This window comes from Takifugu rubripes, chromosome 10, assembly GCF_901000725.2.
Source record: "Takifugu rubripes chromosome 10, fTakRub1.2, whole genome shotgun sequence".
Taxonomy (NCBI): Eukaryota; Metazoa; Chordata; class Actinopteri; order Tetraodontiformes; family Tetraodontidae; genus Takifugu; species Takifugu rubripes.
In genome coordinates, this window is record NC_042294.1 from 2,182,157 (window position 1) to 2,209,149 (window position 26,993).

A 26,993-nucleotide genomic window follows, 5' to 3' on the forward strand; every position below is an offset into this window, starting at 1 on the left:
TTCAGGGAGGGTTTTACTGTTTTGGTTCAAAGCTTCAGGGAGGAACGGAGGGCTTAAAGGGTCATTTAGACAAGAGTCAGTCTGAAACAGGGGGGCCCACACGGCTGCTGACGTTACAGAAATGTCGGCGTTTTTAACAGCAGAAGCCATATTTGTGTGCAGACACATCCGGATTGAGTGGAAACTGGTTCCGAGGTGCAGCTTGTTGCTCAGATCCTACAAACGGGTGAAACCAGGAGGAGCTGGACTCTATTTGTGGTCCTTTTCTGCTCGTCCTTTCGCTCGTCCTTTCAGTCACACTCTCACGAGTGCCGTTAAGAGAAATAGCCAATAACATTAAAGATGAATCTGGCTGCAGGAGCTGACCTTTGACCTCCCCTCGAGGTACCATTTTGTGCGGGTGCCCAGTTAACTATCTGTGTGGATCTACTGATTCCTATCAGTTCTTTGGAGGTTGGCTGAGTTTCATCTGAAGGCGGGCAGAGAGAGACAGAACGAAGGCCTTTTCTACATCCTTCGTGAGTCATTCAGCAAGTTCAAATAAAAAATGACAAACATTTGTCCTGACATCATCATGAAGCCACAGCATGGAGGCCAGTTTAATGCAGACCGACCGACCGACCGACCGACCGACCGACAGAGAGACCGACCGACCGACCGACCGACCGACCGACATAGAGACCGACAGACAGACAGACAGACAGACAGACAGACAGACAGACAGACAGACAGACAGACAGACAGACGCACGCACGCCTCCACGTTCGCGGAGGCACTGCTGTTATGTTCAGGACGTCAGTGTAAATTAAGACACGTTCGGATAGGAAAATGAGCCTTCTATTTCTGGAGAGACCGGGGGAGGTGGGACTAGGGGCCCACGGGCTGGGGGTGCGTAAAGGATAAGGATAAAAAAAACTTTATTGACCCCACATCGGGGAGATTACACGTTACAGCGGTAGCCCGTGGTGTACAATACAGCATAGTACTAAAAGAAAAAAAGAAAAAGACTCTTATGTTATGTACATTACTCTGTACATTATACAGTATATACAGAAATTAAAAATTATGTACAGAGCTCATATCCCGAAGTGCAAATACAATGAGGATAGACGTAGAATTTCAGCACACGTCTTTTTTTCTGGTTCCAAACCTGGAGGACGATAAAACACGTCTTCAGTGTGAGCTGGAGATCCTCGAGATATGAGGGCGCATTAGGCAACAGAGCCCGTGTGCGGAATAATACCGCCCTCTAGTGGAACAACGATTTATTGCTCTTTGGATTGACTGGTCCACAGAACTGTAGCTTCGAACAAACACGTGTCAGTTGTCCTTTATCGCTCTGGTACTCGACCTCCTGGAGGACTGAGGCTGCTGGCGTTGGCCCGCTTCAGGAGCTGCTCCGCCTGAAGCATCAGCAGGCAATTATAGATGTGCGAACCATCTCCACGGGCAGAAAGCGATGCTCTTCATTTGTTTATCCTCCTACATGAGACATTGAACTATGCAACAGATTTTTTTAATTGGATCGTAGACTACAGTCGTCGCTGCTTTACCTCGATCATAGGTGAACGTACATAAAGTTTCAAAACTGAAAATCATAACTTACAAATAGCTTCATTCTGAGATGCTGACTTTGGTTCTGGATATCAGTTTTTCAGGACTAAACAGATTTCCGTCGGGGCATCTAAGTGACAATACATCACAGTTTCACCATCCAGCTTATCAGAGAACTCGCCTCTTCCGGTCCGCAGGATTATTGCTGAAGATAGATTTTTAAAACGAAGCAGAGATCAAATGTTCACAGTGCTGAAGTGAACATAGTTAACGACTAACGCCTGCATTCAAGGGTGACAAGTTTGTCCATTCTGGGCTCCTGTAGTATGGATAAAGCAGGTGTGGTCCGAGGTCATTAGACAGAACTAATGTTTGATGTCAATACAGCAAGGAAGCGCCCAGTCCTGGAAAAATCAGACAAACGTGTCGTTTTAAACTAACTGTGGCACCATGTAAATTTATTTTTAGACCATAGAATCATACAATAACTCTAGTACCATAGATAAAACCACAAAATAATAAATAGTGTGTAATACTACGGTAGCACATTAAAAAGTACATACATTAAAATGGTATAAATTCCCCTAGTATTGGATAGATATTGAATGGCAGATGTGATTCTCCATGTGTCCAGTATTGGTGCATCCGTGCATGCATGACTGTACACGAACACGTCCAGCAACACATAAGATTGGCTCACATTGGTTTGGGATATAACCATGACAACGACCCAGGTGATCTGCAAACCAGCCGATTCCATTCCCGACTTCCAAGACTAACCTTTATTTACCAGATGTTGTGTCCTGTCTCAAAGTATTTGCCACACTTTGGATCGTTTTGGCCTCGTTAAAGAAGCCATAAAAAAACAAAACACTCCTGCACGGTTGTCCAGATGTGCATGCAAATAAATAAGGTTTACCTATCCTGTAAATTAAAAAAGTCCAGCAGCTTAACGGTACAAATGGACACGTTCCACGTCCATTCTGTCGTCCCCTGCAGTTTGTCCAGTCTCCTCAGGTGGAGGTGTGGCAGAAAAGCCGGCGGTTCCTGGTCTGTGTGTGTGTGTGTGTGTGCGTGTATTCTGCATGGAAGAAATGACTGAGTGACAAACTGTCCCTGCTGTCATGAACTGGCTCCCACTCGTGGTGCGACAGTCTCCCTCCGGATGCTTCTATCCATCCAGAGGCTTTCCCAGGTACACCATGGTGACCTCGGTGTTGCCGTACACCGCAGACACGGCGGGGAAGAGGCAGGCTTTGGGCAGTCCACGAAACGCTACGCCGAGAAACTCAAAGCCCCTCTCAAACGCCAGTGTCTTGTCGTCCATGTCTAGAATGACTCGTATCCGCTCGCCGATCTGCAGACAAACACAGGTGGAGGCGTTAAACCAGGCCTTAAAGCACCGCCTCAGCTGCGGGGGAGCAGGGCCACTCTGGAGGCAGCTCCTACCTGGTACTTTGGGGCATTGTTGCACTGTGGGTAGTTGCCGTTGACCTCTCCGTTGTGGAGCAGGTTGTTGTCCACCAGGTTCCAGCCCCAGCTCTGGTCGTCGCTGCCGAGCAGGGCCACGTATCCCTGGCACTGCATGGGCGCCCGCTTGGTGGCGATGCCTATCACCGCCACCGTCCCCAGAGGACCTTCCCACCAGATCTCCCACGCGTGTCTCCCTTCCGAGAAGCCTATTTTGCCGCGTGCGCCGTCCGTGCTCTGGGCGATGGGGTTGCGGTGCAGGGTGAAGCCGTTCTTCTTCACGTAAACGTTGCGAGAGCAGTCTATGGAGCTCAAACCGTGCTGGAAGGCCTTCAGCTACAGGGGACGACGCGGGAGGGACAATTTACGTACAATCAGAATAAGGAACAAGTGTTTTTACAGCATCAGTGCTTCTCCATACGGACAATATTGACTTCAATTTGGATTTCCTGACTTATTAAAACAAATAACAAAAACTAACAAATGACCAATAAGTATTTTCCTGGTGGGCTCATCCAGATATGATCTGCACCACTGCTACAGTAGGCTGGAGTCACCAATATCCAAGACCAGTAGGATTTTCTTGTAGTCCAAAACCTAAATTTCTCGCAGCAGCCAAAACTTCGGAGGAAACAGATTCTGAAACTATGAAATATAAAAATGTAACTCCATCAAGTAGGATTTAAAGTTTCTACCAACTGTGCATTTAATATTAAGGATGTTTTGCTCAGCCCTACTCGGCTAGGCTACCATGATATCACCCTAACCCTAACGCCAAGAAGCAGTGAGACTTGAGATGGTGCTTTGCATGCGGAGACAGTGAATAACCCAGCTGCACGCTGGTAAACCTACCTTTCCCCTGTAGGTGGGAAGGTTGCACAGAATGTCAGACCGCAGAGCCTCTTCGCTGAGGCTCCGGGTGCAGAGGCTGCGCCACACCTCGCTGTTTTCATCCGCCAGAATAGTGTTCCAATGCCAGCAGACTAACGCACAGCGCATTAAGTCAACCAACTCCAAATAGGAGAAAATATGCTCAAGAACCCGAGCTGGCAACCTCCCGGCCACGCCAGCGCCTCCTCCAGTGACAGCAGCGTAGAAAGACCCGGCAGAGCTACAACTGGCTCCCGCTGCTGCGCCCAGGCAAGGGGAGCCTGCTGCTCCGCCGGCCGCTGCAGACATTATGCTCCTGTTGTACACCGACGACGGCGGGGGGGCAAACAGGTTCACTTAGCACCGCAGAGCGAGTCCTAGTGCTGGGTAAATGTTAACATTTCGCCCGCAGAATCACTTAAACGGCCGCGTAGAAATCACAACAGTGTGGACTTACGCCTCAGTGCAATGGCTGAATGAAAATGATGCGTCAAGGTCCTCGAAGAGCAAAACTCTTATTATTTTTATCTCCACGGAAACGCGTCGATAATTAGTGGGTGGGTTGGTTATATTATCGCCTCATTAAAAAGGTGTAACTGTGGTGCTTATGTTGTGTTGGATAAAAGAGAGCGCCGGGAAATCTTTAATACATTTTAGTTCCTGTAAGGACCAGAGCGCACACAATAATGACCTCACGGAAGATTCATAAGATTCCTACTAATATCTGGATATTAATTATTATATCGTGGCGATGAAACGTTTAGCGACCGTGTGTTTAAAACACATCCGAGGGACAATTCTGGAAATAAAAATGCCATTTTTAAAGTGTTCTGCGGAGCAACCGTACGGACCACGTGACCGTACACGGAAGTGACGCGCGCAGCTCAAAAGAGTTCAGCAAAGCATCTGGTAGCAAAACAGCAGCTATCTTTATTCCCTTTTCCACCAGAAGATCGCGGAACGGGACGAACACGCCATTAAACACTCGACGGTAAGTTTCTGGCGCTCAGGGTGCCGATCGGAACACCGTCTGACCGTCCGGAGCCTTTACGGTTCGGCGTCACTGCAGCTGTCCGGCCGGCTGCCTGCCTCCTTCGTTATGCGGCCTGTTGACAAGCTGTCCCCATCTGGCTGCTGTCTTGGGACGGTCCAGCGCTATTCCGCGGTCAGACAGGTGATTAGCGGGTCAGTGGTTAGCATCCGAGGCAGCCAGAGGTGACGTGCACGCTCGGCTCCCCTCGGGTTGTGTAAGCAGCGGTGCTGGCCAGCTAAGCTAGCTCCTGATCAGATAACAAAGCCCGCTGCTGCCTTCACGCTCACCTTTCAAATTCCTCCCGTTGAGGTTACGGTTGCCATCTTTATTTTGCACGCAGCGCCACTAAAACATCACGTTTAAGCCACCGTGCAAGAAAAATTGGACGCAAACGGACAAGACGTGCGGAGAAGATGGAGAGCGAGACTAAAACGCGAGTGGGGGAAAAATCAAAACGTCAAGTTATTCGATTTCTTTTATTCGCCCCCGTTTTATGCCTTGGTGATGACGATGGTTACAATGGCATCATTGCTGCCCTCCTTTGAATTCTAATCTCATTTCGGGAGATGGATCCAATGTAAATTCCCGTTATTCCAATTTAAATAGATTAAAAAATAATAATAATTAGACGTGTAAAGAATTAATTCTACGACCTGTATGATAATTGCTGGAGAATCTCATCCTGTGAATCATCTGTAAAGTAATTCGTATTTATGTCCCAATATCTACCAGAGGATTGCATTTATGATTTATTTATATTTTCTAAAATCGGGGCAGATGAGTAAAGTGGGTTATTGTCTGGTGGTGGCCACTAGGGGGCAGCCTCGAGCGGCGCTGGACCAGATATATTATTTAATATTCTAAATAATAATAATAATAAGTGTTTTAAACATTAATAACGCCGTGAAACTGTAATGCACTTTATATTACTGTGCCAGGATTATCAGGGGATTCCTTAAACACTTTTACAATGGTTAAAATTGTCTTCATTTTCTCAGAAAGCATTCAAATGAAACGTTATTTATCCGAACATCACTTTATTTCTAGCAGCAATAAAAAAAAATTCATTTTGGGTATTATGTTCAATTCAGCTATTTTTTTGTGTGTGTTGTTGTAGCTCCTGGGAAATATTTGATAAAAACCCTTTTGCCGTAATTGGATATTAATATTTTCTCAAGCTCTCGCACCAACCGAAGGGTATCTCTCCCAAAATGTGATGCAAGATGTCTGTGTAAATTCTCAGTCATCCAGGTCATTGTATCCAAGGTAGTTTTCTCTGTCAACTGGACTGGGTTTCTTCTCTTGAAGACGTTTCGCCTTCTATCCAGAAGGCTTCTTCAGTTCTTCAAGAGAAGAAACCCAGTCCAGTTGACAGAGAAAACTACCTTGGATATTAATATTATTCACCAAACACAATATCAAATGGAAAAATTACATTTTGGATAAAAATCACGTCAACGCCTGAAGGAGCTTCAACAGTGAGACCGCGCGGACGTGCTAAAACACTCGTATTTCAATAAAGTCACCTGTAAAAGGAAACAAGAATGTTTTGTGCGTTCAGTTGCTATATTCTAACTCTGTGGCGTTAGCGTCTAACCATACGTGCAGGAGGCCCCTGTGGACAATGGCCTCGTCCATGTGTCTCTCGTATTCAGTATGACTTTCCCGTCTGTTTTTGTGTCCTTGCAGCATCTGTAGGCCACCATGAATCCCATATACAGCCCTGCGTCATCAGGGGTCCCGTTCACCAACACTAAGGGTTTAGGCTACCCAGGTACGCTCTACTTTTGAGTCGGTCCCCTTATGGAACGATCCTAAAATTGATCATTTGTCTTTCTTGTGGTGCTTTCAGCTGGATTCCCAGTCGGCTACGCTGCAGCAGCTCCGCCGTACACTCCTGGCGTCTATGCAGGAGCAAACCAGGCCTTCCCCAGCGGTGAGCGTCCTCAAACTGTCCCGTCATCACCGAAATAACAGTTATTTTGGAACTGAACGGGCAAAAGCGTAACAGAATAATCTTCTCTCTGTCCCTCCAAGAGTTCCTCTTTTCAATCCTCTGCCAGACTTTGTTGGAAAAAGTGTGAATTTCACAATAGTTTAAAGAGGAAGCAGAAAGGTGATGGTTGCTTTTGGGCTCTAACTGATGTCCTCCTGTCTCCAGGCTATGCTCCGGGCACCCCCTTCAAAATGTCCTGCTCTCCAAACACAGGGACCGTCCCTCCCTTTTCCTCCTCCCCTAACCCCTACCCTGCCGCCGTCTACCCGGTCAGGAGCACCTACCACCAACAGAACCCTTACGCACAGGTCAGCGCTCTTATCCCCCGTGAGTCCAGTCTTCAGCGCTAACGCTAACTCCTCTGTCCTCCAGGCGTTAATACCGTCACAACAGCAGGGCACCTACTACACACAGCCTCTGTATGCGGCGCCGCCTCATGTTATCCATCACACAACCGTGGTCCAGCCAAACGGGATGCCTGCCGCCATGTATGCCCCGCATATCCCCCCCACTCGCCACAACGGCGTTGCCATGGGGATGGTAGCTGGCACCACCATGGCCATGTCGGCCGGTGAGCACCGCTGGCTTCCTTCTTCTTTTAAACCGCGTGTTTTAAAGCAGGATGTTTAGAGCTTGTTCTCCGTCTCACCAGGAACCTTGCTGACGACCCCTTCACCAGCGTCCGTCACCCCCCACCAAGTGACTATGCCCACATATCGCCCCCCCGGCACGCCCAGCTACAGCTACGTGCCCCCGCAGTGGTGAAGGGAGGGGAGTGTAAGTATAAAGTGTTGGTTCTGTTCCCAGTCTTATTGTTGCTGAGACGGCCTTAGCATTAGCATTAGCATTCAAAACCTGACAGTTCGTGTGTGTGTGTGTGTGTGTGTGAACCCTGTTGTTCTCTCTGCAGGTGGCAGATATGCATTCACACTCTCCTGCAGTGTTTTTGCTGTGGGTGACGACCTGCGCTGCCAGCGTCCGCAACAGTTACTCTTCTTCCAGCATAATGTGAAACTAAAACCCAACATAGAAAGAGGCCCCTTTGGATAGAAAAGGGTGAAGAATAGGCCCATCCCCATGACCCCCCCCACCCCCACCCCCCCAACCCTTTAATGGAATCAGGCTGCATTCCATGTCACACCCAGCGCCAGCACCATCTCAACCTGCTACATATCTCGTATCAGTCGACAGAGCCTCCATGCAGAACTACTTTTTGTGAACCTCCATGCAGGTTTTTCTAGCTTCGACTCTAAAGTGGTGAAAAGGGAGGGGTTTTTTTTGTGTTTCGTTTTTAAATCGGGGGACTACAAACATGTAGTACATGTCGGATGCATGTGTATATAGATATATGAAGTAACGCTCGCTCAGTCTACCTGCTGTGACAGATGCAAAATCAACAAGCGGCACACATCCAAAGGAGCTAAAAAAGTAATAACTGCAACGCTGAGTCACCAGTGACCGAGTCTTACATGCTAAATAAGACGAGAACCGCTCGTTCATGCAAAAACACACCTACACACGTGATTGCAGAGCAAACGACTCTTTCCTCTGCTGTGTTTGCTAAGCGGCGCCCGGGTTTTATTCCTCCCCTCGGCGATGCGGCGTCTCGTCTTACCATTCTCTATTTTTAGGATAAGGTTGGATTTGGGGCTGACGGCCATTCCAGCACTAAATCATCCTCAGTGTTTTTAGTTTGTTTCTTTGTCAAATGATTTGGGAGTGAGTGTTTCCCACCTGAATCATCTTCTCTTTGTTTGAAGCAGAAGTGTTCTCACCGGGGAGGCAGAAAGCATTTGCACCCATTAAGAGGGTGAATGAGAAGGACCAGAGTGTGTGTGGTTGCGTGTGTGTGTGTAATTGAGAGAGAGAGATTGTTTGTACTCATAAGAACAGTAAAAAAGGTGCCATATAGCTCTACAAGCCTAGCACATCTGACCGATATCTCACACTAATGCAACGATTCTTAGCTTTGCATCCTCACTGCAAACTGTGGACGTGATAGGAAAACCCGACGTTGTTAAACTCCATTTCTGAGCGGCACTTCTGAAGCAAGGCACTAAAGGAAAACAGTCTGTACAGATACCCGCCGTTTTACATTTGCTGGCTGTTTTACCTCAACGTTCAGGCTAACTCTCCGATATCACCGTTTCAGACATGCTTTTCTATGTTGCCTCAGTCACCTCTGTTCAATAATCTGTTTTGTAAATGTTATTTTTGTGACTTTGGTTCTTGTTTTGTATTCTTAAAGACCAAAAATAAAAAGAAATACGAGAGATCTGTCTTTTTTTTTTTGTCTTTTAAGGGGGCGGTTGTGGGAGTGATGAACTTAAAGCTTGAACGTACATGTTTTTTCCTTTTTGACTCTAAATAAATGATTAACATGAGAAATATGACTCCTAAGCCCTTTTTTTCCCACCTAAACACCCCCTGGACCGTCTAAAATGATCTTATATAACAGTATTAGGGTCAAGTGTGTTAATTTGAGATTAAAAACAGTTCAATATCTCCAGCCAGACCCCCAAGTCAGAGCAGTGGGAGCAAAATCTTAAGAGGAAGAGACCCGGAGCGGGACCATCTGCTGGGACGAGATGGTGAGACAGGACAGAAAGAGTGGAAGGACAGATGCACACGCCATCTTCCTCACAGCACGCACGTCTTCTGTCCAGGAGGACGTTGCAGCTTCCAGAACCACCAGAACCCTGCTGGACTCAGACCAGTCCCCCACAGGTGGAGATAGTGAAGCTATGTGGACTCTGGACGTTCTTAAACCAGGAGACAGGCTCCTGCTATCAGTCTATGGTGACCGCTGACGTCCACCTGGTGGCGCTGTCAGGGTCCGTTCCAGTGGAGACACTCACGCACCTGTGAGGGGGCTCAGAGGGGCCTCGACCGTTAGCAGAAACGTGGCTCCACCGCGCGCTCTGCATGGGTCGGTTAACTGTCCTGCTTGTTTCTTTTGGGTCGTCTTTTAAGGACGGTTCCCCCCCAGAAGAGGCAGAAGAGCAGCCGTGGGACTGCGGCGGCCTCAGTCGAGCTGTGGTGGCGTGCTGTTGGGTAACTTGGGGATAAGTTGAAATACCGTCTTTCTTCACTCTGCGGGGATGTTGCAGTCCCGGACCCACAGATTGCCCCACAGGCTGCTGCGGGACATTTCAACAGACATGGTCACACAAAAGGTCACTTTGTTCGCGCTGCCCCCTCTGCCCCCTCTGCCTCTGCCCTGCCAACGCTGCCCTAATAACACAGTTAGAACACGTTTACGCCTGATTGCGCATCATTTTATTGGTTCCACATTTGTGCGAGGGGTCGTTTTTGAGGACGGAAATCGTACATTTTCTTGGGCAACAGCAGGTAACCTGCCACATCACAGATGTCTGTGGGGCCTTCACACATTTGCATCTCGTTTATTTGTCCTTTAATAGTGACTTCAGCTGAACGACACCAACCAGAGCCAGTAAAACCCCCGACGAGTCCTTGTTGAATGAATCAACCTGCTAGCTTGAGCGTCGTCGGGCTTTTCTCCCCTCAAACACACTTTTTCAGGACATTCTTTAGTTCCTTCCGCTATGCCATGTTTAAACTCAATGTGAAACCCAGTAAAAGCAGCATTTTTATAACCGTTCCGGTCATTTCCGTGTCAAATGCTAACAGTCGTCTGGTTGTTTGCTACAAACGCCTCAAATCTGACAGCGTGATTCTCACACTTGTTATCTAACAGTGTTGAAACCAAGGATGATTTCTGGTTCTGGCTCTGGCTCCCAGCCACCATCTGCCTCCTATCTCTGCGTCCCTTCATCGCTATCCTAGCCACAGGAAGGCCTTTGCAGCCCCAGACGCTGATGCTATCTCTGCGCTCCTCATCTCCGTCCTCCGCTGTGTCGAAATCTCGCCCGTCCCACAAAGGGAAGCTGCTGGTGCACAACCGTCTATGGCACGACGTCCGTTTCTGCGGGCGAATGGTGAACGAGACGCCACGTTTCCCCACTGGAGCTGCAGAGCAGCAGAGGACGGCGGGGTCCACCGCTGTTTGGTGGTTTCATCTGTAAAAGTAAAAAAGTATCTGTTGGATGTCTGATAGGATCAGTTGTTTGAAGCTTAAATCTTCAGATTGACCAAGGAAACACACCCCCCCACCCCCACTCCTGCTCTTTTAATGACTTTTAAACCAGAGACACATTTAGATTTCCCCTTAAATCCCTTACAAACCACACGCGGTGGTGCAACGCCGCTTGAGCAACAACACTTACAATAATCGCTGGCAATGACAACAAGATTCAGGTACCATTAGGCAACTTTTATTCAATCAGACCAGCAACAACAAAAAAAAAAACCTCTCCAGAACACGAAATTCTGTTATCAGGTTTGGATCAAAGGAGATTTTATATTTTTGAATATTTAGATCAACGGAGCAGAAAGAGAAAAAGACGAAAATAGCAAAAACAACAAAGGAGATTGTAGCTTTGAAAGAAATTAACAGGTGTCGTCGTCACAGTTTCAATCCCGAAATTCAGCCATAAATACAGGCGACAACAAGCCATAAACCAGGACAGGCCCGACAGGTTCAGTCATCATTATCTGAGCTTCCATCACTCTCTGAAGGTTTTTATCCTTTATCCATAAAAGAGGATTAAATAAAATACTATCGAACATTTGTTGTCGTGGCAACATGAGGCCAAATTCTAAGATGAATACACGATAACAGGGCGCCGATCGCCCAGTGATTGTGGAAGCTCCTATTGTCTAAAGGTGAGAAAGATTCAATTGTTTTGAGGACAAAGACTATGAAACCGCCAACATAAATATTGTAGATGAATTCTTTGAAAGGATCTTCTTTGATAAATGGTCTCCTTTAACTGTATCTTTAACCGTGGACCTCCAGCCTGATGTGAAGACCGGCTAAAACGTGCAGCGGCCTCTAGATAACAGTTTCCTCTGTTGCTCCATCCTCCGCTGCATGGAGGTGCCGCTGAGACAGGATGTGTCTGAGAGTGTCCAGCTCCTGTGTCAGTTGTCCTATCCGCAGCTGCAGCTTCTTGTTTTCCTCCTGGAGCTGCTGGGCCTTCTGCTGGGTCAGCATGATCCGCCGCCGGGCCTTGTCCCGGCTCTTTCTCACGGCGATGTTGTTCCTCTCGCGCCGCAGCCGATACTCTGGACTGTCCTTGTTGATGGACCTCTTGTTCGCAGGGACCCTCAGAGAGGGGAGAAGGAACGAAGAGAAGTCCTGGAGGGGGGGGGAAGCACAAATACGGTGACGTCTAAGCATGGCGTCACATCACATCGGGGGGTTTTCACCTGCTGTGCGCCGCCGTGGTTCTGCTGCTGGTTGCTGTGGTTCCCGCCGCTCGGACTGGTGCTGATACAGGAGGACGGGTAGGGCAGGTACGACAGGCCCATCATCTGCTCGGCCATCCTGTCATCGGCGCCCCCCCTCACCAGGCCCTGTGACTGACTGTAGGGAATCATGTTGATTTGAGGCAGCTGACTGGACGACCCCACGTGGCCGGACGGGGCAGGATTGTGACCCTGACCCGGGTATGCCCACTCCTGGATGACAGAGGACACCCGCGACTCGGACATCTGAGGGTTCAAAGAAGAGAAGGATCAGATTTTGAGATCTCTGATCAACCTTCAGTAAATGCAGCTGGAGCACGGCCAGAGGGGGAGGCCAATAACCGATCCTACTGGTTTTAGACCGGCAAGATCTCGCTGGATCTCAGTGAGATCTCCCCTCCAGATAATTTCAAATGAGTTGTGCTCAGAGGAGAGAAGGTTCTTTGGTCTGCTGAGACCACCATGTTCCTCTGCACTAGCGCCCCGTCTCCACCGTGAACCGAACTGTGCCGTTGCTCCTGGCGGGGTTTTTTAATGTGGAAGACAAAATGGAGCAAAAGAATAATCCCAAAGGTCAATCTGGTTCAGTCAGAGAGAGAAATGACCTCTGAGAAGGAGGTCTTTCCGGTGACATGGAGTCCCACAGGGTTCTGTCCTTGGACCAGTGTTACATGTATTCTTTCTGGCACCATTTGGGTCAGATAATGTGTTCAGTGGGATTATCAGTTAAAGCTGAAACTGGATAACTCCAGTTAACTTAACAGTTAACCAGGCTGAGTACAAGTTTGGCTGCTGGGAGGAATTATTAGCAGCTAATCGACCAATATTGAATTCAATATTCCAACAGTGTGATCATCTCTCTCTGGCTCTTGATGACTGTGTTGATGGCTGTTTGTCACATCCAGGCTGGATTATTGCCATGTCCTTTTCTCAGGGTTACTTAAGAAAACACTTTGAAGGCTGCAGTTGTTTGAGATGCCGGCTGCTCGTGTTCTGAACCGCTCATCTAAATGTGGACTTGTCAGTACTGTGCTGGCTCCAGGTGCTGGTTCAAGGTGCTTGTGCTCTCAGCCAGGACATTAAGTGTCCTGATGGTAAAGATGAAGTCACCGAGGCTGCGGAAGCTCTTCCAGAGGACCTTAGACCGGCACCTTTAACTCAAGGCTGAAGACCCCCTTGTTCTCTGTGGTGTAAGAATCTTAGAATATCTTAATTATTTGTTTTTATTTTAAACTGTTGAATGGCTTTTAATTATTGGTGTACTGTTTTTACTGGCTAATTTGTATTGAACAACACAAGAGTGTGTTATTATTTTTATTAATATTGATATTATATAATTATTATAAATTATAAATTATTATTATTATTAATAATAATCACTATTATTATTAATTATATTAATTACCATAATTATATTTATTAATAATAACACGATAATAATAATAATAATAATAATAATAATAATATTAACAGTGTGGATAATTCCCAAAGCTTGAACTTGTTAAAGTCAAATATTAACATTAAAAGATCGTGTGATACATGAAACAATGATGTCTATTCAGACATGTAAGATTTAAGGGAACATATGGGTTATAATTTTACAGCTGTTGTGAATCTGGATTTACACATGTAACATGTAAACATAAAAATAAAACATGTAAAAATAAAGCTGAAATAATTTTAAAATATGACACGCTATATAAAGGGGACTTTCACAAGGTAAGGACAAGAGTAAATGATTATTTTTAGGTATGCTTTCGTTAATTTACTCTATTTGTAGAAAAAGTATTGATGCAAATGTATGCATTTGGATATTTATGGTAAAATAAATAAGTTTAATCTGTATATGGTGAAAAGAAACTTTGTTAAACAGGAGAGCTTAATTAAGATCATGCCTACTTAAATTGTCTGTGATATATTTATGTTTTCTTCCTCATTTGTGATTATCTCTTGCTATTTGTGTAAGTTACATTATGTATATACAAGCTTCTACGTCTAAAATTAGTTTTTTTTAAATAAAATGAATTTTAAAAATATATCTAAAGTCACAATTAAGACGTGCTTGAAAAGGAAAGAAAAACTGTTATTTGTGTTCAAAATAAATAGTGATATAACTCACCATGACTTGGCTCCCAACAAACTCTTCAGTCAAATGAGAGTCGGCCAGAACGCGTTGTCGCTTTCTCTCAGCTCCATTTGTCCTTCTGCGGCTTCCGTTCAATGTTCCAGCGAAGGCAAAATGGCGGCTCCTGTTGACAACGTGAGTGAGCTCTGCCTCGATATTTGTCTGTACAAACGCTATTTCCGATTTTTACACCCTATATATCAACAACATGCACTCTGCTGATATTATAATGCGCCGTATTTACCTTTTGTGGACGGTCAACAGCAATAACTTTAATTTGGTCGGGTGTGCTGTTGGAAGCTAGCTGCTAGCAAACTCATTTACTGTGTAGATGCTGAGGAAAGACTTCCAGCTACACTAATGCTTCTCACGTGTAGATACCTGATTAGATTCCTGGTCTGTGTTTCAACAGGATTTGATAGAAAGGGATTTGCCGAAGTCTGTGCAGCTGTTAAATGCTCTGACGGAACAGGTAAGAACTTTATAGATCGCAGGTGAAGATGTCTGTTATGAAATGCTGGTTTCCGGTGTTCTTAGGTGGTTTCAGTTACCAGCCATGTCCGCGAACTGCTCAAACAAGTTAAAGATGGAAGATTGCACACATCCCAGGTGAGATGAAATCAATCCCAGGATGTAAAGTCACATAAACAGAACTAGATTCCTAGAATGCTGCTTCTCCTTTTTTAGATGTGCATATTAGACTGTATTCTGCTATACTTTATTATACAATTTAAAATTCCCTCTGTATACAAGGACATACTGATCTGTTAGGCTACAGTCCTGCTGTTTGGATCAAACCTACAGGTTTAGTTGGAGGCCTGATTTACTGCAGGATACTGATAAACTACACATGTATCAAACAATTGCACTGTATTCTTTTACGAGATCAGCTACAACCTAAGAGGGACTATCCTGATGCTGTCTGTCCAACTGTACTGTTAATCCTCAGGGTTTGTCCTTCCTTGACCTTCGGTATCATCTCCTGCTCTTCTACCTGCAAGACCTGACTCACCTGATCTGCATCAAAACAGACGGACAGCAAATCAAAGACAGTCAAGCCTTGAACAGAATCGTCACAGTTAGAACAGTGAGACGATTGGACAAATACAGGAGCAATCGTTTGTTCTTTTGCTGCCTCCTTAGATGCCATCACATGCTGTTCCTTTCCATAGGTCCTCGAGAAGATGCGGCCAATAGACCATAAACTCAAGTACCAGATTGATAAGCTGGTTCGCACAGCTGTCACTGGAAGCTTAGGTAAGTCTTGTTTGTAGTGCTATTTTCGTAATGATCTGCACGATATAATGGTTCAGCTTTGTGTTTTTCAGCTGAGAATGATCCACTGCAGCTCCGTCCCAATCCTGGAAATCTCCTCAGCAAAGTAAAAATGAATTTCCTACGCCGTCTTTGTGACACTATATGTAGGGACACTGTCATTTCTCAGCCGTATGCATCCAAAAAGTGGAACATGTCCATCTCGTTTTAAACCAGCTGAGCGAATCTGAGGAGTCTGACACTGAGGAGAAGACCGAGAAGGCGGCGCCCTCTAGTGGACGAAGATATATCCCACCGAAGATTGCTCCAATGCACTATGGTAGCGTTACTTTCCTTTTTTATATTGTGAATTTGGACTTAATTGTCATTACATTTTAAATTACCTGAAGCTGCAAGTTTGAATGTAGATTTAGAGCCAATTCCCCCGACCTAAACCTTATATCATTTGTGAAGATGGCGACATGACGGATGCGGACAGAAAGAAGGCTCAGGCGGAGCATCAGCGGCGAGCTGCGCTCAGGAGCTCCGTGATCCAGGAGCTGAGGCAGCAGTACAGCGATGCTCCAGAGGAGATCCGGGAAAAGCGAGACTTCCAGACTGAGCGGGACAGCCGCGAGGAGCTGCACAGGTATTTCGTCACACGCACGCTTGAAGGCTGGTTTTTAAAAAACAATAAAAAAGAACGGGTTTAAATTCATGCCGTTGTCATTTGGCAGGAAAAATTATGAGGAGTCCATGATGGTTCGTCTCAGCATGCCCAAACGTGCAAAGAATGCCAGGAAAAGAGCAATGATGTCCATGTCCGGCCAGCTGAGCGGCATCACACACTTCGGTGACATCACGGCGCTGACGGGAGGGGAGGGGGCAGAGGTGAGCTAGCGGCGATGTCACAAAGCAGGGCCTTCCAGTCTGGTTTCAAACGGGCCGGTCCGGGCCGCTCAGAGTTCAACGGGTCGCGTTTATTGTTGCAGGGTGGAATTTCACGGCCCAAGAAAAAGAAGAAAGTCATGAAGAAGAATACCAAAAGGAAAGGTAGGAACATTCAGATGGACTCGAGTGTGCGCTTGTACCAGCCTGAGCCGCACTTGTGAAAATGCCTCAATTACATGAAGGTTTACATTTAAATGACTGACTCATGAAATGTTTTTACAATGTGTCTGTTTTTCCGGCAGCCTTCAAGAAGCACAGATAGACCCGAGACGACACCCACTCGCCAAATGACCCGATTTCTTCTGCCTTTTTCAGGATTTGCTGATGTCAGTTTCCTGTTTAATAAAAATACCTTTGCTGATTACATTTGTCGTTTATTTTGCTTCACCATCGTATTGTCGTCCAGGCAGCGAGCAAAGCCCCCAGCTGTATTACACAAGACAACAGACGGCATCCCGCCTGTGCCTTCTCATTTTAAATAGTCTAAAATTGTACACGTCCTTTAGGCGCCAGATTATTGATCTGATGTAAACACCAGTACCTTGGATCTTGGCCTCATTTGACGTCTGTTAAATCGTTTTATTTTGGGGACCAGTGTTGAACACTTTAAATGCCCTCGATTTATCATTGTTGACCTGAACGGAATTCTAAGCTATATAATCATAAACGTCCTTACGATCATGAACTGGAAGAGATTTTTCCAAAATGGTGACGTCACTCCTGTTGAAGGTGAAGGAAGGTGCCGACTGTGGGTCCCAATTCCTCCTGAGCAGAAATTCTAATTACACGCGTGTTAATGTCGGGGATTTCCTCGAGTGTTGGGACCTGCGCTTACATTTAAACATCTGGAACAAAAACACCAACAGGCTCTCTCATTTTTACACAATGTCTTTATTTTTTTTTTTCCCTACTCACAGATTCATGGCTTAAAAATAAAAATTAAAAAAAAAAAAAAAAAACGCAAAACATTTCCAAACCCACACCCTCTTTTCAAAAAAAGTCTCCACAAACCCCATCCGACTGTCCCCTAATTAAAAGCTGGGGCCCACTCTGTTCAATTCTCGGCCATGAGCTCGTCAGCCTTCCTGACGAGCCATGGCTGCACGTTGTGTTCAGAGCCTGAAGGTGTGTGTGTGCTGCACACCCCTAAACTCCCCCCCCCCCCCGCCCGCCCATCTGCTCCTGCCCTCCTCACTCAAACTTGCCTGCCTGTCATTTATGTAGCTTCATCTCTCTGTATGGAAACGTGTGGCCGGCCGCCTGTGCTGCAGTGTGCTGTGGTGCATGTTGAACGCGCGTGTGTGTGTGTGTGTGTGTGTGATCATGTATGTGAGTGAAGTCATGTGTAAGAGAGACTAAAACTAAAAGCAATGTCAGCGTTTGCTGTTGTAGTAAATGCCCCCTGCTGCAGACCTGTGGTCGCCCTGCCCCCCTCCCCCACCCCCCCACACAGACAGGATGGGGTGAGTGTGCATAGCGGGAGCAGAGAGAGAGAGAGACGCTGCGGAGACAGTGGGGGGGGCCGGCGCCACCTGGGGAGGGGTAGTCAGCCTCCACTGGTCCTGAAACCTGAAACGACAAGAAGTGATCTAATATACAGAGAGAGGAGGGGGAGGGGGGGGAGGGAGGGAGGGAGGGAGAGATGGGGAGGGGGGATGCAGGACCACCAAATAAAAACATCGATGTCTATCAAAAGAATAAAAAAAGCGCTAGCGGCCACGTGTGCGTGTCAAGTGACGGGATGAGCGGTGGAGAGTGGCGGCATGTCGAGCAGCCCAGCCCACCCCCCGGACAAAAAGAAAGAAAGCCAAGCAGGAGCGAGAGCGGATGGGGCAAAGAACAAAAGACAGGGGGAGGATGGAGGGGAGGGGAGGGGAGAGGGGGGGGGTCAGGGATTAAACATACTCCACACACCACTCCAAATTTAAAACAAGCAATACTGTAGCTGGAGGAAGTTTCACATGAGCGGGACATTAAAACAAACAGCAGGTGTCGTCGATGCCGCCTCCCTCCCACTTTCGATTTTTTTTGGGGGGGGCTTTTGGTGGTGGTGGTGGTGGAGGGTGAGTGGGTGGGCTGTTTGTGATGGTGTGAAAGCGGGAGGTCACAGCCAGATCAAAGGAGACACAGCTGCAGCCTGAGACACCGTTATCTTCTCTCCTCCCCCCGTCCCTCAAAAAAAAAATAAAAAATACAAAAATAAACCAAAACCTGCCACCGCCCCCCCCCTTCAACGGCCAACTGATACCTTACCGGGGATGACCGCATCAACCTCCACATGCATGCTCACACACAATCGCACACTGCGGCCAGTCTCTCTGTCCAGGAGCAGTTTTTCCTTTTCCTTTTTTTGTCTTTTTTCACTCTTCGGGGATTTTCTTCTTTTTTTTTGTTGGGAAAGAGGAGGAACTTTTTTTTTTTTCTCTTTTAAATGGGAACAGAGGGGGAGATGGTTGATAGTTAAGGGGTGGGGGGAGGGGGTGTTTAGTAAGGGGAATACCACGATGTTGTTCGCCCTCGGCCCCTGGAAAAGAGAGAGAAAAAGAGGGTGAGTTTTTTTTTTTTTTTTTCCTGATTGGCTTAAGATGGACACGAATGTCCTGGTGTGGTATGCTGGAGTGGAGGTGTGTGTGTCAGTGTGTGAACAAGGAAAGGGTGTGGAAAAGGGGAAGAAGATTGAGGACAGCGGTCACAAGCGTGACGCCCCGTCTTAACGGTGTGGAGCTTTAAGGTGTCGCGTTAGAGTAAAAGAGTCTGGAGAGGAAAGAGAATTAATCTCCAGACCATCAGTGTTTGGTGTGTGTGGGTGTGAGGGGCAGCCAAGGCACTCTCTCTCCCTCTTTCTCTCTCTCTGTCTCTCTCTCAGAGAGCTGCCTCGGGGGGTCACTGTGGGGGAAGACCTGGAGGACAAACAGCACCACACATATACCCCCAACAAGACACGGCACACACACACACACACACACGACCGCAACACTGGGGAGGACTCACACCAGCAGCGTTACACACTGACACACAAACATGTGGATTAAAGCTGCAAACATTCCCACTAGTGCGCCACCTTGAGGTAGCACACATACAGTGGCAACACAAAAAGGGTCACTGGAGTGAAACCAGTGGCCGTTAGCTTAGATGTTGAGGTCAGGCTGCAGTGATGAACCCTCGTTTCTGCTGTGCGTGCGTGCGTGTGTGTGTGGTCATGAACATGCAAGGACGCCAGCTCTAAACAAACATGGGGGGAAAGGTCACATGACAGTTAAACGATGAGCATCATCTGCCATGTTAAGATGTTTGTGCTTTAGCTCCACCAGTCTGGGAAGATCATCTGACCAATGGTGTTTAGGGGTTCCACCACAAGCAGACAAGAGCCGTAACCATGGATACCGCAGCTACAGGTGGATCTGTCCAAGTGCGCCGCGGCTTATTGTAACATAATGGGCTTCACTTCACAGAAAAGTCACCGACAGAAGCTGGCGGCAAAGTGAAGCTGAAATTTTGAGCTAATCGCACTTATTGAGCGGTGAAAACCATCAGAGACGCAGACGCAACAGCGGCAGCACATGGAGGGAGCCAGAAACTGGGCCGTGCAGTTATTACAGGGACCACAAGAGGCTGGTTTCAGGGCCGCCTCGCAGGAATCTACAGCAGAAACAGGTCTGGGCAGCACGTGGCACAGAGATCGTTCACAACACTGGATTTATTCGGGCCACATATTCCGAATTAGGACACATTTGTTGAGCTAAATAACGCATGATTGTCACCATCGTTTGAAATGAACAAAACTGGATGAGTGAGAGGGCATCTCTCGAGGGGGAGAGCTTTAATATCCATTAGAAACAGACTGTTGTGATCATAATAACTGATGGGGGTTAGCGCGGGTCAGTCGGGAGCACACGCAGCGGCGGCGAGCGGCGGCTGGGACACGTCTCAGAGGAGACAGCAGATAACTCTGTTAGCATGTCCTAAACCCGGGGCCTGGAACCCTGCACAACATACAGCACCTGACCACAGGACACCGGCTTTAACGTCAGGCTCCATCAACTAGTTTATCATCAGACAAATATGCAGGCGATGTTTATTTTAGTCTGATCCAGAACTGAAAAAACAGCCCAGACTAATAAATCTCAAATTCTTTCAAGCCGAATAAAAGTGCCGTTTGCAGTCTTTCAGCTCACACCCGTCAGTTACACCTGCACCCTTTCAGGCGTGGATATCGAGTTCTGATCTGCCGTGAGTCGAGTCAAGTGTGTGAACTGGCAGAGCTGGAGTTCCTGGTATGTGTGGGAGAGGCTGGAGTCGGGACAGAGCGATTACACACATGCTGACCTTCAGCTTCAGACATTTTCATACAGCAGAAAGAGAAAAAGCGCAACTTTCCCAGCTGCTTCAGGGAAAAGATCGCTTTACACTTGTTCCAAACTCAAGGGCAACAACAGAAGCAGCAACAATTAAACAATTAAGCGAGACAAAAAGGTTTGGCTTTAAAACTCAGAGAGCTCCATCGGCTTCAGCTTCTGTGGTAACGAGGGAAAGCTGATACGAAACCCTCCCACATTCTTTGTAGGGTGATCAAAATCTCCGTATCTGCTCAGAAATCATGGTAAAAATCTCAAAATCTAGAAGGATCCAGCAGCAGTTTCAAAAGTCTCACTGTAAATGTGCGACGCAAGCGTCAAATCTGAATCCTCTATTTGATATAAACGCTGCCGTTTCACTCAGAGCCGACCAAAAACCTCAACTCATTTCAGTCGGAACGCCAAAACAGAGGACAGCGGTGACCACGCCGCCTCTGGAGACCACGACTGACCGGGAAAGAGCAGCACATCACAAGCCCAGAGGGGCTTTTCCTGTTGTTCAAAAGGTCAGAGTTCAACCCATCACTCATTGGGAGCGCGGCTAAAAACTCGACGGGTGACATTCCCTCCCACTTCCGGCTTCAGTTCACCACTGGCACCAACACAAACATGGCGGATGAACCGCAGCTAAAGAAAAGGTTGATGGGAGCCGAGTCCGTTCAGCCGGGTTGAAATGCTGTATGATGGAGCATGCAATGGCCCCGCACCATCATGACATGCGCGCCCCTTAAAGACAGAACTTTCATCCTTAAAGTAATCAACATAAAAAGATGCTGTCGACCACCTTTGTCGCGTGGATGTGCTACACACTATTCTGACATGTTAGGTCTGAGTTCAGACCACTTCTACTCAACCATTTCTGTGTGTGATCGTTCCATGTTTAATCTGATCCTGTTTGTAATGTTACAGCAGAAATCACAACATATTCAGGATCCTACTGTATCACCTATAAGCAGGTATCAGAGTTGTTAGTCTGTAAAACGTGTACGATCAGGATTGTGATGGTCAGCAACGTGCTCAACGGCCGTGTGCCGCGCGTGCGCTCACCTGAAGGCCCGTCCTCTGCCTCTGGGTGGCGTGTAGCCACTGTAGTAACGTGCACGCGACGAGAAGCTTCCTCCCCGTGACCGGAACCGGGCTCGTGGGAAGCCACGGTCTGTGGTGCTAATACCCGGTCTGTTTGTTCTCTTTGCAACCACCTGCAAAACACCCAGAACGGCGTAAAACTGAGTTGTGTGTTGGTTTGGGAACCGTCCATCCAGCCCGATATCAAGACGGGCTGCTAACTGTCTGGCTGAGCGAGAGGGTCGCGACCCAATGCACACCCGCCCCTTTGTGACATGGGTTGGATGCGATACCGGAGCTCAGAGCGGCCAACGTGTGAGCTTCTCACCTTTATCTGCCGTCCTCTGAACAGAGACTCGTCCAAAGCCATGGCTGTCCGCACAGACTCTTTGTCTGCAAACTCAATGTAGGCAAACCTGAAAAAAATGTTTGCGTGCCACAATACTGATTAAATGCAGAGGCAGAGCGAGTTCTGTCGCCGCACCTACTGTCAACATACATAATGACCACCCGTGGAGCGACTCACGTCGTCCCGAAACTGTGCGATATAAAGCCAACTCTTACCCTTTGGGATGCCCCGTGTATTTGTCACATAAAATGGTGACTCTGTTTACTGAACCGCAGCCGTGGAAGTGAGCCTCCAGCTCTTCCGCCGTGGCACCGTAGTCCACCTGAAGAAGGGAGGACACGTGAAACGCGGGAAAAACCAACGCCGTGTCTGCACAAGAGAGAGACTCAACCACTTTTATGATCCTGTTTAACCCCCAGAACTCCCAGCGACGCACTGCCAGACATTCGGCCAGTTTCTCTCGTTTGTCCCGCCCACTAAGTGGTTTCCAGCAGCAGAGCGCGGGTGTCACACCTGCCCCAATGAAGCGGAATATCCCAGGAAACAATCTCAGGCAGGACCGAACAGCTCCGCCCATAAATGACGACAAACGCCTGGATAAAACCACCTGACGTTTGTGTTCTCGGGCCAAGAAAGATCAGGCATGCGTGAACAAACACAGCTCGGAAGTGATGTTGGGGAGGTTACGATGGGCTAAAAACTGCAGCTCCGCCCTTTTGCTTCCCGTCACATCTGAAAGAATTTGACCTTTTACTCACATTTCCAACGTAAATTGATCGCGCGTCTGCTTCCATCTTTTCTTCGAAGGACATGATGACGGGGCCAACTGCACACGGGAGCATGGACAGAAGTTCTGATTGGTTCGTGTGAAAAGTGCACGCGTGACATTCTTGACAGAGACACACCTGGTGGGGGGCTCATGTTCATCTGCTTCTCCACCTCGTTCTGGAGTTCCTTTAGCTTCTCGGCCTCCTCCTCCATCTCTCTTACCCGAGCTTTGATAGCCTCCAGTTCCTGCAAACAAGAACATCAAATTTAAAATGCCGCGGCCTGGTTAATCATTATTTTTAAAGGGGTTGTGCTGATTTGGGCAGTTTACTTGGAGAAAAACTATATTCCTGTTTTGTGTGAAAAACACCACCGAATGTAGACCTTCTAGGCCATAAGGAAGAGGAAAACAAGGCTAGCAGTGTGTCCCCCTTCAACCTTGATGGATTCTTCATGTTTAAAGTGTTTCGGTCTACATAGGTTATAAGTGTGAAGCGATGCTTACAGCAAATCTTCCATGAACAAATAGCGTTTCTTCATCATTGTGGTCGGCGAAGAAGTCGAACTGATCCCACTCGGTAGACTCTAAAGGCAGCGGCGCAGCTTCTCTTACCACCTCGCTCGCCATGCTGAATTGTTGTGAAGTATCGAGTTACTCAAAGGTGTGCAGGTATCACGGTGTGCGTGAGCAATGTCGCATCAGACGCGTGGAAACTCGCGTTTTAATAAGCGCTTTGAGAAAGCTCTGCAGGTTAAGCTCCAACAGCTCCTGCTACCGGCACACAGAGAATCGCAGTTGAAATGCTACCGGAATAAGCAAGACTGGACAAATACTGGGCTAAAAAGCAAGCTGATGATCAAAGGATCAAAGAGACCTGGACCTTGATCTTCCAAGAACAAAGGCCAAGGATCATAAAGGATCCTCGGGTGTATCGGAACCCCCGCGATGGCGTTTACGTGACAGTCAGACTTTTATTTTGATTAAAGCAGAATAACATGAAGTTAAACTGAGTTTAAGGAATTTTTCAGAAAACGCCAAACAATAAATGTTGGTGGTGTTCTAGATTTTGGAGGGACTTTGGCCCTTTGAGGTTATGTATCACTACTGCCTACTACCTATATACGATATACTATGGGTGTGTCACATTATGTGGAGATAGAACCAGCTTGGTGGGGGTTTGGGGTCTCGGTGTGCTTTTTTCTAGTATTACCGCCGCCCTACCTCTATTGTATTGCTGGTGTCGATGAATCGGGCTCGACGTGCTGAAGAATACACAACTGAGAACCGCTGCATCGCTAATATAACCATGGCTTACAGCAAATAACGTAACGCTACTGGCCCTTTGAAAGGATCTGAAAATCATGACCACAATTTAGCCTGAAATTAATGTTCCGACTGGGTTTGGAAACGGGTCCACGGATTGGGTTTGAAACCTCCCGGGGTGCCGAGGGCATGCCGGGTTAATGAACTCGTCCGTCCAGGGGGATTCCCTGCCTGGAGACGTGATTTTCCTTGGGTTTATCATCCGGCAGCTCTCCGCTTTACAACTGCTTCTACAATAAAAGCAATAAAACCATCTGGCTGAGCTGTAACGGTATGTTTGCTGCACAGGACACGACTGGGGAAAGCCGTTAACCTGATGACCTGAAGATTCAGGTTTGCTTGTGACTAAAAAAGGACAGAAATGCCTGCTTACATTTTTGGGTGCCTTAGCTCCTTGGGGTGACGTCTCCTGTCAAGGTTAGCCGTCTACGGAATTGCACATATAAGACACGACCTAGTGCCTGGGCGACGGTTGGTGCCTGTCTTTTGAAATTGTGTCACCGGTTACAATAAGCAATGTAGCCCCGTTGGAACATTCCCATATTCCCAGACAGTGGTGCACTGCAGCAGTGCAAGTCATTCCAGCCCAGCACGGTTGTTGTGTGTGCAGACTCAAGTCAACATAATGGGTCTTTGTGCTTCCACGGCGCAGACACCTAACATTTCATGGATTTCTTCTCACTGTAACAGCCCCGAATCGCAACATGGCAGGACACCGACTGCATGGTTGTTGTTTTTTTTAACCCCACAGTACAGTTCCATCAAATCCCCCCCACAGTCCAACAGATCACCAGCCTCCAACCATGAGCTGCATTCACAACAACCAATTATCAACACCACAAAATAAAGACCATGTTCTGTTAACCAACCCCTCCTGTTGTCGCATACGCCGGGCAATCGCCTGCGACCCCCCCTCCCTTCAATCACCCTGCTCGTCCTAGCAGAGCAGTGAAGGATGCAAACCCAGCCCCTCAAATACCGCAGCCCCCAGCTCCTGCGCTGCACGCCGCCGTCTCCCTGCCCGACAGGGATGGACTACACCCGGCAGCGAGCTCAACCTTAATGTCCAGCATGCATGCTTGTGCTGCTAAATGGTACTCGGTGCAGAACAAACAGAACCTCAGCTGCAGGAGAACGATCACCGTCCAACACGAACGACAGAGGCGGGTGATCAGATGCACGCCTGTCACCTCCAACCTAGCGCAAAATTCAGCTAGCAACCCGGTAGTAACTATCGTAATTCTTGGTCAGAACAGCGCTTTTATGTCACCTCCAGCTGGTCTCGACGGGATAAATACGTGCAACGTGTATCCCCTGACCACGTATCTTTTTTAGCTAGCGCACCAGAGCAGGTAGCCTTCCTCTGCTGTAGGCTAACGTTAGCCTGTCGGCTACATGTGTGCGCACCGGTACATGGACTGTAAAAGCAGCCAACATAGCTCAGAAGATACAGGTTAAAATGATTATTACCGCTAGTAAGTGGCCTTCCAGAGTGGTTAGACACGCACAGCGGCGACAAATGATGGCGGCCTGTCCTAGTCTTGCCCCTAACGGTCTCCTACATCCCCCTCTTTCATTTTTCGCGATGAGGATCCCCAATGATTCAAGCTTCTCACTGGCGCAGAGAAACTGGCACCGCTGTTGCGCCAAGATGGCTGCCGGCACTACGCATGTCACCACCCATTTCTACTGCACTGCGTGAGCCACAATGGCGGTCGGTATCGACCCGGCCGGGGCACCATCACGCGCGGCATGTGACTTCGCGATTTGTAGTGAAAGGAGCCTCGCCGAACCCGCCGCCGACGGATCAACCGGTGTGCTGTGTTGAACGCGAAGTGTTGTGTAGTAATGTTGGACCTCCCAACGGCAACAATGCCCTTCACTTACCGGGTCTTCAATTGCGGCCTCTCCCTCTTCTAATCCCGGTTCTTCGTCCCCGACGCCCGGGTCTTCCAGCTCAGGATGTCCGGGATCAGAATCTAGGAGAGATTCTTCCGCCAGTCCGTTGCCGAACTCCGCCATCGCCCTTGTTCCAACCGTACCAACCTCGTGGTCAAATCAGCGCTGCAGGCCCCTACTCACACACAAGGGGGTAGAGTGAGCGGGGCGGCGAGGCGAAAAGCGTCGGAGGCAACGCTCGCTAAAGTTGAATTAGCAAATAAAGCAGCTAGCCACACTCCCCGTTACTATTCAGAAATATTCCACGTACACAGACGGCTGTTTGACTTACTAACTTTACGCAGCGGTCCAAACCCAACAGGTCTCCGGGTTTATTTACTTAAATGTGTATAAAAGCAGAGCTACACGAGAGCGGCAGCGTTCTTCGGTTTAGAAATGGAAGCAGGGGCGGAGCTTTCGCTCACTGCGGACGTGAAACTCCCCGTCCTATTGGTCATCGTATCGCTCCAGACCGACGTCGTCCACGTTCGCCACGTCGCTATTGGACAAGCGGACCGGATTTTCCGGTTTCCGAATTGAATGCCGGCTTTTGATTGGCTCACGGCCCTGTCAGTCAAACGCGTGCCTCTCCTGTGTGGACAGGCAAAAG

The 26,993-nt window shown here is 47.8% G+C and overlaps 5 protein-coding genes across 7 annotated transcripts; 2 read left to right on the forward strand and 3 right to left on the reverse strand.

The window, feature by feature from the left end:
* Positions 1–1,980: 1,980 nt before the first annotated feature.
* On the reverse strand, positions 1,981–4,644 carry fbxo45 (F-box protein 45). Its single transcript, XM_003967812.3, has 3 exons — positions 3,877–4,644; positions 3,004–3,360; positions 1,981–2,911 (listed from the first exon to the last, which is right to left on the reverse strand). The coding sequence occupies exons 1-3, from the start codon at positions 4,201–4,203 to the stop codon at positions 2,726–2,728; spliced, it is 870 nt and encodes a 289-aa protein (XP_003967861.1). The 5' UTR covers positions 4,204–4,644; the 3' UTR covers positions 1,981–2,725.
* Positions 4,645–4,741: 97 nt separating this feature from the next.
* On the forward strand, positions 4,742–9,305 carry fam168b (family with sequence similarity 168 member B). The gene is made up of 7 exons (XM_003967811.3): positions 4,742–4,885; positions 6,617–6,701; positions 6,780–6,863; positions 7,089–7,231; positions 7,296–7,494; positions 7,576–7,700; positions 7,834–9,305. The coding sequence occupies exons 2-6, from the start codon at positions 6,632–6,634 to the stop codon at positions 7,686–7,688; spliced, it is 609 nt and encodes a 202-aa protein (XP_003967860.1). The 5' UTR covers positions 4,742–4,885; positions 6,617–6,631; the 3' UTR covers positions 7,689–7,700; positions 7,834–9,305.
* A 1,891-nt stretch (positions 9,306–11,196) lies between these two features.
* Positions 11,197–14,509, reverse strand: cebp1 (CCAAT/enhancer binding protein (C/EBP) 1). The gene is made up of 3 exons (XM_011607759.2): positions 14,374–14,509; positions 12,216–12,500; positions 11,197–12,144 (listed from the first exon to the last, which is right to left on the reverse strand). Exons 1-3 carry the CDS (start codon positions 14,374–14,376, stop codon positions 11,839–11,841), a joined length of 594 nt encoding a protein of 197 aa, XP_011606061.2. The 5' UTR covers positions 14,377–14,509; the 3' UTR covers positions 11,197–11,838.
* Positions 14,436–16,948, forward strand: ngdn (neuroguidin, EIF4E binding protein). The gene is made up of 11 exons (XM_011607754.2): positions 14,436–14,514; positions 14,792–14,851; positions 14,917–14,988; positions 15,329–15,466; positions 15,552–15,636; positions 15,708–15,760; positions 15,871–15,973; positions 16,108–16,282; positions 16,371–16,524; positions 16,626–16,686; positions 16,827–16,948. The coding sequence occupies exons 1-11, from the start codon at positions 14,494–14,496 to the stop codon at positions 16,844–16,846; spliced, it is 942 nt and encodes a 313-aa protein (XP_011606056.1). The 5' UTR covers positions 14,436–14,493; the 3' UTR covers positions 16,847–16,948.
* A 518-nt stretch (positions 16,949–17,466) lies between these two features.
* Positions 17,467–26,820, reverse strand: pabpn1 (poly(A) binding protein, nuclear 1). 3 transcript variants are annotated; one of them, XM_003967808.3, is made up of 8 exons: positions 26,676–26,820; positions 26,333–26,519; positions 23,259–23,367; positions 23,112–23,179; positions 22,569–22,675; positions 22,333–22,420; positions 21,987–22,138; positions 17,467–18,153 (listed from the first exon to the last, which is right to left on the reverse strand). In XM_003967808.3, the coding sequence occupies exons 2-8, from the start codon at positions 26,465–26,467 to the stop codon at positions 17,958–17,960; spliced, it is 855 nt and encodes a 284-aa protein (XP_003967857.1). In that variant the 5' UTR covers positions 26,468–26,519; positions 26,676–26,820; the 3' UTR covers positions 17,467–17,957. The 3 variants fall into 3 exon arrangements, with proteins under 3 accessions (XP_003967857.1, XP_029698514.1, XP_003967856.1); XM_003967807.3 differs by lacking the exon at positions 17,467–18,153 and adding an exon at positions 18,967–19,108; XM_029842654.1 differs by having other exon boundaries at positions 26,333–26,800.
* Positions 26,821–26,993: the final 173 nt, after the last annotated feature.